The sequence below is a fragment of the Falco naumanni genome, chromosome 16, assembly GCF_017639655.2.
Source record: "Falco naumanni isolate bFalNau1 chromosome 16, bFalNau1.pat, whole genome shotgun sequence".
NCBI lineage: Eukaryota > Metazoa > Chordata > Aves > Falconiformes > Falconidae > Falco > Falco naumanni.
The window spans coordinates 3,950,438-3,961,813 of record NC_054069.1 but is presented as its reverse complement, the minus strand read 5'-3'; the positions used below and the strand labels follow the sequence as shown (position 1 = coordinate 3,961,813).

The following is an 11,376-nucleotide window of genomic DNA, read 5'->3' as shown; positions in this document are numbered from 1 at the left end:
TTCTCTGCTGAAAGCATCGGGGTGTTTTTAACTGCCAGAATCATGTTTTCATTTTGCTGGAGACTGTCTCAATCTCCCTTCCTCCCTGCCACCCAGCAATCATACATACGAAGTTAGTTGCCTATAGAGCCCTTGATGACCACCAAGGAAAGGACAAGACTTTGTTTATTTGTTTTTGTTTTCCTGGGGACTTTTCTTTCTAGAGAGGACTGATCTCTCTGTGAAGGAGAGTCTGTTACTCTTCAAACTTGGACTTGTTGCTTGTGTTTTAGGTAGTGAACTGAGCACTGATGGTTTCGCTTTTGAAGTGGAACGCCTGTGTTGCACCCTTGCAGCAGGACTTCGGCTCTTCCGCGCTGGTGTGCCTGCAGTGTAGTGCTAGGAGCAGGCCATGTCACTGGAGGTGAGAATGCAGCTGAGGTCGTACTTATCTGTGAGACTTCCCCAAGAGTCACCAGATTGAAACCGCTTTTTGGAAGAACAAGGATAACGCTGTTGTAATCAAGGCGCTCTCAGTAAAAATACTCCGAAGCAAATCAAGTATCTGGTATGTCATGCCGGCACACGGGGATGCCGCTTTCTTTTGTGTTAGTCAGTGTTGTACCACGAAGCGCTGTATCAAAACAGGTCGACTGGGTGCATTCTGGTCGTACTGTTGCTTTGATGCTGGCACCACACGGCTGCGGAAATTCAGGCTCTTGTAAGGGCCCTCGAACTTGGCTTGACTCTCTGCTCAAGGCATTTGTGACTCGATTGCAAGAGGTGCACGGTAACCTGCAGCCAGTTACTTTGGTTTCTGCTGTGCCCCCAAAATCAAACCTTCGCATACGCCAAATTAACAAGCCCTTTTTTTTTCTATTTGCTGCTGTTTTGCCATCCTCAAAATGTGTTGACTCACAGAGGGGCTGTTAATTAATACTCACCAAGCACTATGTAAATATAAAAGTATATTAATCTGTATAACGCTTTAAATGCTATATTAATTCAACCTCGAATGAAAGCCTCTATCCAAAGATTTATAAAGAGCTTGTACATTTTGGCCTGGTGAGAAAGAAAAATAGCTTTTTTTTTATTTTAAGAAAAGGGAAAAGTTTAACTTGAAATGTCCTGTTATTTACTCATATATTCATGTTACACAATAAAATATTTACATTAAAATGTATCAATTTTCAATAAGAACTTGTTAATTCCATTTTCTAACTGAATTTGGCCAAGTTGAAGAGAAAATTATATATGCCAGAGGACTGCAGTAAAAGAGATTTAAGGGGTTTCGAATACTATAAAAAAGAGACTGTAATAAGTAACTAGTGGACCAGTCAACTGTTTTAATTAAAACTGGGCTGCTTATTGATCTATCGTACAGATTTACCCCCATCTGCAGCATTTCAGCAATATTACTTTCAACCATTTTGGAAAATAGCTCTTGTAAGAGACACTAAAGAGTATGGAAGTTGAGAATGGAAATGCTTTTTAAGTATGCGACATTCTGTACAATGTTCTATTTTCCATCCCATGTAAGCACCTTAGATATTTTTGTACAAAAGTGAGTATATAGTGGAAGTGAATATAGAGAATCTGTAGGATACTAATGCTCTGACAATTCTAATGCGTTCACTGATACTGCTTAAAAAAATATCACAGAAGTCTAAGATATATTGGTTTATATTGGATTTTTAAAGGTGTTAGTTTTTGCCACTGAAACCAGTGGGCTCTTTAGTGGTTGCGTCTTCAAGGCTGGGCATTTGTCATCCCTGAATTGAATGAAGTATGTTCTTACTGTGAAAGAAAATACTAAAAGAGGTGCTAATAAATGTTTTGCATGGGTAAGGAAGGGCTACTGTATCAAGAGCTGTGCATGGCAGCTCTGCTTTGGAGGGCTTGATTACCTTACATTTCTTTTTATAAGCAACATGGTGGAACCAAAATAGCATCAATGCAAATTTGGCACAATTGGTTTCCAAGCTAGAAATGTGCCCTCAAACGGTGGCCCTGGCTGCAGTCAGTAGAACATCTGCACTGAAAGAAACCAATGCCATGCTCCAGGTGTTGAAAGGAAACCTGAGGCATGGCTGCGTCAGGCTGACTGGCACACAGCCTGGCGGCGATGACGGTGGCGGTGATGTGTCACGGGGGATACGCACCCGTTAATTAAAGCTTACGGAGAGCTTCGCTGTGTTTACAGAGGTTGGCAGCACCCGTGACATCTTCTGTTCCAGGTGGTGCCCAGTGAGCATGCGCCCTTGGCACTGGTGGCAGGATGAAGCAACCTGTGGTTCTTAATCAATAGCTGTCATTAGAAGAAAAAAAAAAAATAGTAACAACTGCGTTGTTGGTTTTTACCACAGAATAAGGAGGGCTCAGAGCCTGCTGCTGGTTTCATGGGTCAAGACTTTTAAGAAATCAGGGATAGTGATAGTATTCTATCAGGGAATTATTTTTTCTTTTTCCTTTTAGATGAGGAAACCACCTCATTTTCCCTTCATGACCCCAGGCAGCCTGCTCCTCAGTGCAGCGGTGGGGAGAAGCAGCAAGGCCGGAGGGCTTTTAGCCCACAGCCATACTGCCTTCTAGGCTTCGCCATGTAAAGTATTTCTAACAGGCCCTTAATTTCTATAGCAGCCTAAAAATAAGCGGGATGGAGAACTACCCCCGCCCGGGGCCGCGTTTCTCTCAGCGCCGCCGCCATTTTTCTCCGGGGCAGGGGGGGGAGTTCGCCCCCCGCCGGCGGGGCAGCCTTCCCGGCGCCGCCTCTTATTGGCTGGGAGCGGGCAGGGGGGCGTGGCTCACTCGCCCAGCCACCCTTACTCACCCGGGGGCGGGGTCAGCGTGCCCTGGCGGCGCGGCGATTGGCGGCTAGCCGGGGGGCTGCGCTACGTCACCGCTCAGCACCTCCGCCATAGGGCAGGGTAAGGCGGATGGGCGGGGCATTGCGAGGCGGCTCCCGACGCGCCGCTGAGGGGGGGCGCTGAGGCCGCAGTAGCGCTTGGGCGGCGGCGGCGGCGAAATGGGCTCGGCGCTGCGCTTCCCCCTCCTGCTCCTCCTGGCGCTCGCCGGCCCTGCGGCCACCCTCGCCGGCTACATTGAGGTGGGTAAGGGCGGGGGCGGCCGTTGGGGTTGCGCGCCGCTGCCCGTCTCCTCAGGCGGCTGGGGCAGCGGGGGCGGCCGCGCTCCCTGCGCTCCCTCGGGGGGTCCCTGAGGGTGGAGGGGGCCGGGCATTGTCTGGCGGCGGCCGCGGGTGGAGGGGTGGCCGCGGGGGAGCCGGGCTCCAACGCGGCCGAGGTGGGACTTTCTCGCCGTCTTCCCGGGGTGTTTCCGTCCCTGGGCGGCGAGCTGGCGGCGTGTGGGGGGGCGCGTTATCGCCCGCGGTCAGCCCGCAGCCGGGCTGCGGTGCAGCGGGGGGGGGGTAAGCGGCGGCTGCGGGGTGCCTGCGGCCATGTGGAGGGCCCCGGGGGCTGAGGGGGCTCTGCCCGGCCTCCTGAGGCGGGCGGCGGGGGCGTGTGGCCCCCCCGGTCCGCAGGGCGCTGCAGCCGGGCCGCGGGCCTCTCCCCGTCCCTGGGGGGCTGGGGGCTCCGCTGGCGTGTGCTGCCTGGGGGGTTGGGGGTGTTCTGAGAAGTGACCTCTGCATTCTTGGCACGGTGGCAAGAGCTGTGAGCTACAGATTGGTCTAGAAGCTGAGAAGAGTGTTAGAGGGCGATTTCGTAGAAAAAAGCCTTGAAGGAATCCATTGGGTTGCTATCTGCTTGATAGATCCCGAATAAATCCTCGGGTTTGAACTGTTGCCTTATCTTTTGGAGGGGGAGCTTAAACCGACTGTAAAGAGTATGCATTTAATATAGAAACGGATTGGATGCCACACAAATATACACACACGGACATATATATGTATACATACACATATATACATGTATATGCATATAGGTACATATGCATGCACATACATATGCATACACGTGTATATATATGACCATATATTGCGTTTGCACCTCCATATGTGAAAGTAATTGGAGGGGGGGGGGGATTCGAACTTCATCCCCCAAACCAAAAAGTTTGTGTAATCTAGCTACCTACACAACGAGGTGGATAGGAAAAAATCTTGTTGATTTAAAAACTTCACGCTATACGCTATCTATAAAAGTGAAACAGCAAAACAAAGAGCGAAGTATATGCTGAGCTTCAAACGCGGCATGTAAATAGAGTTTAATAATCTATGACTGAATGTTGTTTGGAAATGCAAAACAGTTGTGTCAGTCTTGTATATGTTCTGGGTTATTTAGGGATGGGTAGAGAACGGGCTGCTTGTGAATGGCTTGATTTGATCGTTTACAGTGAAATTTAACAAGCTTGGTTAAGCAGAACATCTACCTCGGTGCGATGCAGAAATCTGAAGCCCTAAGCTGGCGGTAATTGCTAACTGGCAATAAGCACGGTTCTTTAATATCGTTAATATGTGTCGTGTGAAATTAGTCTAGTCAATGACTTTGGCTTATTTGGCTGCTAGTATTCCACCTATGTTGTACCAGTCCTTTCGTTAAATTTCTATAAATCAAGGGAACGTGGCGATAATTGTCTTTGGCAAAACTTGCGCGGTGGTTATCTGGCAGGAAAGATAACTTCAGACTCGGTAGAGCTGTGCTGAGGGTCTTTAGTGAATGCCAAGATCAGTTACTTGGCATTACCTTGGTGGTAGGGGACTGTCCTGGCTGCTCTGCGGTGGCTGCCGCGTTAAATCTAATCTCTTGCACCTGTTTGGAAACTCCTCCAGCTGTAGGTCACTTCCTCTGTCATATCCGAGACAAATTCGGCCGCTATGCGCATCCCTTCTGGAAGCTGCTGCTTGTGGATGTGTGCTACAAAATACAAAATGCCAGCTTGGAAAACAAATGGGGCTGTAATTTTATTCCGACGCCTGGTGTCCATCTGATGAAGCAGATCCCAGGATTTGCCAGTCACAGGACTGGCAAAGGGTTTGGCACGGAGGGGAGAGCAGCAGTGTCGCACCTCGGCACCCCACGAGGGGCTGGCAGCCCTGGAGAACGGGGGTGTCAACCTCTTGGAAAAGGATTAAAATGAAAAGGATTAAAGATCGTTCTTTTTTTAGAGGCTCACGATACCTGCAATAGGGTTGGTTTTCCAGGCGTGTGGGTTCACTCCTGGCCTGCAGCATCCTGGTCTTCACTGACACAAATCGGTGCTTGCGTGGGGTTATGTCAGTGCACCAGGCTGTCCTCACCGCCTCTTCAATCTGCTCAGCCATTCCTGCAGCAGAATTTGCATCCTCCAAAGACACGACGGCCGCCTTAATCTGCTGACACAAAATGTCAACTGTGACATTTTAATTCTTAGTTTTGCTGCGTCCTCTCCCATTGTCTTGTCTGTGGGGGACTGCAGCTCTGAGTCTTTATTGCTGCCTGATTGTCTCAAGAATAATTATCTTGGTGCAGAGCTTAGGAAACGAAATGGTTACTGTTCTTGGGTTTTATACTGTGGTGCTTACCGGGTGCTGTCAGGTAATGTGATGAAAAATAGGCAAGAGATTGATTCCCTCTCCCCAGCAATAAAAATGACATTTGGAAGCGTACTGGAGTTAAGGAGAATGCATAGCAATGTCTGCAATTATTAGTTTAGTTGGGTTGGCACGGTCCCATTAGGTGGATTTTCTTTCGCTTGATTATCTTAGCTACCTGTCCCTAGAACACCCGGTAATCTTCTTAGCAACTACAATTTGTTTTTTCTTTCTTTCCTGCACAGAGGAATGGGAGTGGCAGATATTATTTTATTTTATTTTTTTTAGATTATTGGTATGTGAACCTTTGAATAGGGTGTGTTGGTGGTGACAGTGGGTCTCCCTTTCAGATCATCCTCTGTTGATGGCAGATAACCTTTGACCGCCTCTCTTCCAAATGAATTTGAATAGAAGAGCTTAGGGAAATCGTTGATACCCAGCCGCTAATGTTTTTCTTTCCATGGTACTGTGTGTCCTAGGGTTGCGTCTGAAGTCACTGACTGCTGTGTTTTGCTTATGCCATCCCCCAGAACTTCAAATAGGACGCTGATGCCAACTGGAAAAAGAAAATGGATCTATTCTGATCTGATCTGTATTCCAATGATAAACTACTTCAGCTGTGCCCTTAAGGCCTTTAAAGATGCAAAGTTTCTTTTTTATCACTTGACCTTTTTGTATAATGAAATCTGAGGTGATGCGGACTCAATACTGCTTTTTTTTTTTAATCGCGTTTGGTTTTAGCGGTCTTTCTCCAAATTTATCTTGAATCCTTATGTCTGTTACCTCTCTGTTTCAAATTACCAGGATTTGGGGTGAGGGGAAAAAACCCCAACAGCACGTTTTACAGCAGAATTATGCGTTATCATGTTGCTGTTTTTGTATTGTATGCTTAAATTCTCACTGACAAAAATACCAGTCTTGTGCCATTTCTGCAGACCTTAGGGACTCCTAATTGCCTGCTGCATTGAACAAAGAACTCCACCTAGGGGAAATTTCCACTTCTGTGTTGAAGTCGTGAGTAGAAACGGCTCAGTAAAATTCCAGTCTTCAGTGTGTGGCCTTCAGTTTGCTTTCAGTTCCTAAAACTTCACTTCCTAGTGTTAGGAAATGCACGCTTTCACGTGAAAGTGATTATATGCAGTGCCTCCTCTGAGCCTCAACAAAGCTTCTGTGAAGTGGAGATACGTGTAAGGAAATAAAGCAAATCAGATGGACATCTGATATTGCAGAGAGGCTCTGGAATTTCTGCTGCGTTGTAGAATGCCACATGAAGGTAAGCTCTGCTCTTTGGAGAAGGCCTTCAGCTCTCCTTGTTTCGCCCGTGAAATATTTATGACCTCTCTTAAATGTTATTTAGGCATTACTATCTCTACCAGGGATTTTTTTGGTGAACGTCTTCGTCGCATTGCCCGAGAGTATTATTACATACTGCTACTGCTTTGGCACCTGAGAGTGCAAGGAGGGATTAATGCAGCGTCTGTGTTCTATATACTGGTTAGGCTTCTCTCTAGATGTTGCTTGTAAAAAAAATTCTGCCCTTGCTTGTTTCCTATATACGTGTCTTTTGGAGGCGTACAGAGTCAATCTTGTAAACAGAAGTCGTTCTGTCTGTAGCATCTGCTTCTACAAATGTGCTTAAACCATAACCTTGTTCTTGGGTTGAAAATAGAGGAGAAATAGACTGTCCCCAGCTATCTCTTTCTTGTTAGAACAACAAACCCTTTACCTCTGTTTCTACACTTTGGCATTTCAGACTCTTCTCATTAACTGCTTAGGTTTTCTAAATTGACGTAATCCTTCAGATGCTTGCTCTCATGCTACTTCTGTGCAGTAAAACTTAGTGTCATTGATTTTTAGTTCATGCAGTCAGCACCTCTGAAACACGTTGTTAATTTAAGATGGTGCTTGCTCTTAATTGGAATGCTTCAGATACTTGCAGTGGCCTAGAAACCGTTCTGGTAAGGCTTCTAATTCGGAACTGTACTTGAACTTGCAAGATTGTCCCTTTTTTTTTCTCCGAAAGTGTTGTCTACACCCATAATGGGCATGCTTTGCTTCCTCTACTAGCAGCGAGTTTGGCACAGGTGAATGGCATATCCTATCACAGGTTTTACCTTACTGCTTACCGTGAATGGAGTCCTTAGGGCACTTTGACTATATTAATTTTCTAATATTTTCATTTTCGGCTTTTTGCTGTAGGTGCCAGTAAGTCCAAAGTTTGTGGGGTGAGGCAGAGGGAGGCGGATTGACAACCTTGCGCAAAGTCTAAAAGCAACTCTTCCATATACACATACGTATTTATTGTATGCATATTGGTGTAAATTATAAAGCAGTAAGAAGGAAGATGTAAGCAGAGTAAACTGTCAGGTTTCTGGCTGGGATTTTTTTAAGAGGGGTTTCCTCAAATTGCATTGGTGGTACTTTTAATTTATTAATTCCTGCAGCTGTAAGCAGGGATATACTGCACATGTAGAACTTGCATGTGGTTAATGCTTTTTTAAAAACCCCCAACTTGTTCCACGCTAGATTTACTACCTTCACCCCCATCTGCCTTCTCAGTTGGAGTTAAAATACGTATTTCTGACTGCGCTTTCTCTAAGCTATACTACCTCATGCGAGAAATGGGAAAACGGAAAATCCACACAGAAAAGACGACAGAAGTCAAATTCACCTTCTGGTGTGGCTTTTAAATGGTCAGTAAGTCCTGATGCTTGCTCCGCAGTCTGATTGGGTTGATGTTTAACGTGCAAGATTTTGTCTCTGTGTGCATTTATAAAAGTTTTAAGTTCCAGCTTGAGGTGAATGATCAAAATACTAATGTTCTGCCAATGGTGTTGAACTAATCTTCCTAGCAGCAAAATGTGGCCTGGTTGGCTCTATGTAATCAAGTGTCCGGCTGATCAGAAACACACGCGGTTAAGCTGCTTACCAGCACTTTATTTTGAAGTATTACAGTGGATGTTTTGTATCTAGCCAGTGGGGAAGCAAATACATTTGTTATTTTTTTAAAAATCAACTCTCTCTCTCTCTATATATATATACACATATTGAATTTGGCTATAAGGCTTTGTTATCATATTTCCTGCTGTCAGCTGTGATCATGTTCTTGTACGAATTTACACGTTGCAGGCCTTTATTTTGGTTTATGTCTTTTGCAGCGTGCCAATCACTCGTAACTAGTGCGTGGAGTCCGACTTTGCACTCTCCTTGGCACCCAATGTTTTATTTCACTTTCCCTTTTCATTGGTGACAGTGGAAAGTCCAGTCACGTGTTGGTTCTCTGTGTTTCGTCAGGGAGAGGACTGATGGGCGAGGAGGCATGGTCCAGAAAGTCTTGTTTTCAGTTACAGGCAGACCTGGTTCCTGAACGTGTACATTTCTGCATCTGTTTTGGAGATCAAGACTTATTTCTGGCCGAACTGGCACGATAGCCTGTGAGGACGATTGCTGCTGCTGCTGCTGTTCTTGGGCTACCACAATGTTGATGTGCTGACTGCCAGGATGATGGCTTTGCTTGAGGTTGTTGGGTTTGGGGTTTGTGTGTGTGGTTTTTTTTTTTTTCCCCTGTGGATTTTTTTTGTTTTAAAGGTGACTGTGTTAGGCCTTGCCGTAACATCTTTTAGCAGTGGTTTTAGGGGAAGTCTTAGCTCTCAAGCTTGCTGAGCAGTGTCTGGCTACAGAGTTTAATTTAGTCATCTTTGATGGTGCCTTTTGGGGGATTCCTCTTCTTAATCTTGGAAAGTTTCATCGGTTACTTCAACTGCCAGGATTTGCTGCACAGGTGAGCAGTACGGCAGGTTGTTGTGGCTAAACAAGCCCTTCAGCTGATGAAGTGGGGTCTGACATTATTCTGTGCAGTGCGTGAGATTCAGAGAAGTTTACAGAGGAGACAAAATCAATAATTGTTTGGCTGGGATGGCTTTTCTGAGCTTTGAGACTAACCAAAAATCACTATGAAATGACGACTTTGAGTCCAAGTTTTACAAGTCTCCATGTATGGAGGGCTTAAAAATTGCTGGCACAACTTGGATGCAACCTGAAAAAAAAAACCACCCAAAACCACAGAAGGTGGGAGCTGACTCTTCTTTCCCGGTTGTCTCGGTAAAGCTCCGTGTGTCTTTGCTCCGGGGTAAGGCATTGAGTCATCGGTAGCGTTACGGTTCACCTCGGCTATCGACAGTGTGGCTAATACGTGGCATCGTGCAGAGGTGCGGTGTGGATGATAAACATGCTTCAGCACTCAGGTTCCAGGCTTTGGCTTAGTGACAGGGATGCATTTAAGTAATTTCATACAGTGAGCTTCTCTTTAACAAAATTACAGCAGTCAAAAGTGTATTTTGATTCAGGTCAAGGACGGAGAGAGGGAGACAAGCGCACACAAGCACACAGATGTCTGGGGCTGTGGTTCCTCCTTGCTGGAACAGTAGGTGGATATTTAGTAAAGTTTCCATTTAAGAGTGGCTAATTATCATCATCTTGGTGACGACTTCATGTTTAAATAAAAGTCATGTGTAACCTTGAAAGTTCCCTTACTCATTTAGGTCTTTTCCTCCAGCAAACGTTTGCTGCCTGGGTCATCTTTTCAAATGCCTGACGTGTTCTGGTCGCTATTTTGGTTTTTTTTTAATGCTTGCATTAGAGTTTTATTATTCTGTTAACTCTCTACTACAGCAGCAGCTTGCATTTTCTCACACAGATGCTGTGCTTGGGTTCTTTAATCTGCCACCTCAAAGCACTAAAATAGTCAGTGAGGAGACCTCAAAAATCATCTCCTGATGATGATGTTGCAAAGATGAAACAGGTTTGGAAAACTACTTGGTGTTTTCCAGGAGCTGCCCTATGCGAACGTCATTACTGAGATGCTTAAATCAAAAGTCAAACATTTGCATTTTTAATCTTTGAGCCTTTTCCTTTAAAGGCTCTTATGTTATTTTTAGCTCCAGCTCCCTGCTGAAAGCTTTGTCCCTTTTCTTCTGGATTTTGGGTTGATGAATCCCGCTAGTTATGATGTCATTGCGTAGTGTGAAGTGACAGCAACAAAAGGAGAAATCTTGCCTATGCCATCTGTTGCAATAAACATTATGCACTCATGTTAGGTTTCAAGCGGATTTGGATTGCATATTCACAACAGAAGCTGGTCTCTGCTTAGATGTATGGTAACCTCCAGCATAAAGCTTTTAATCACCAAATTCTCTGTATGGTTTTGGACTTGGCATGACGCGTTGCCAGGTCTTGAGTTTAGTAGTAGGGGTTATTTTATCGGTGTTTAATCTTTTCCCATTCATATTGGGACCAGTAACTTGCCAAAAGTGGTCCTAGAGGAATCTGCATGAATTAGTATAATTCACTAATACCAAACGCTGGTTGACTACTTATGCTGGTAGCCTTACAATAATTGTGGCCTGAAATAGAGAGGGGCAGATTTGCTTTAATCTGCTAAGTATTCCTCTCAAAAGATTAAATGCAAAATGTTGATTCAAACCTGTGGTTTGAGTTCCCAGTGAGTATATCTGCATTTGAACGTGAGTCTTTCTCTGCATAATTTATCAAAGCTCTTGCTGAAGAAATTGAATTTGATGTCTGTTTTGTTTTATGCAGCAAGATCACATACACGTTTAGAAACCCTGAAGAATGAAACGGTGTCGGGATCCAAGCTAAGCACGTTAGCCTGTGTTAGCGGTCTTGGTCAAAGATTAGACCTGAAGTGCAGGGTATGGCAGTGCTCATGCGTGTACTTAAACGTTGCTGCCTGTCGGGAAGAAAGGGAGACTGAGAAATGGTTGAGGGTGCATGTTATCGTTGAAACCCGTTATTACTCCTGAGTGGAGCAGGATGCTTGCAGCTCCCATTTGGACTGCTGCAATAAGATTAAG

General features: G+C 45.3%; 1 protein-coding gene across 5 annotated transcripts in view; it reads left to right on the top strand.

The window, feature by feature from the left end:
* The first annotated feature begins 2,933 nt into the window (after positions 1–2,933).
* The window catches only part of APLP2 (amyloid beta precursor like protein 2), a 47,657-nt gene continuing 39,214 nt past the window's right edge, over positions 2,934–11,376 (top strand). For 2 of the 5 annotated variants that reach the window (XM_040615948.1, XM_040615946.1), the window contains exon 1: positions 2,936–3,085. In XM_040615948.1, coding sequence (XP_040471882.1) covers positions 3,005–3,085 — 81 coding nt within the window. In that variant the 5' untranslated portion in view covers positions 2,936–3,004. Of the gene's footprint in view, positions 3,086–11,376 lie in introns of all 5 variants that reach the window. The other 3 variants (XM_040615945.1, XM_040615947.1, XM_040615949.1) reach the window with 3 other exon arrangements.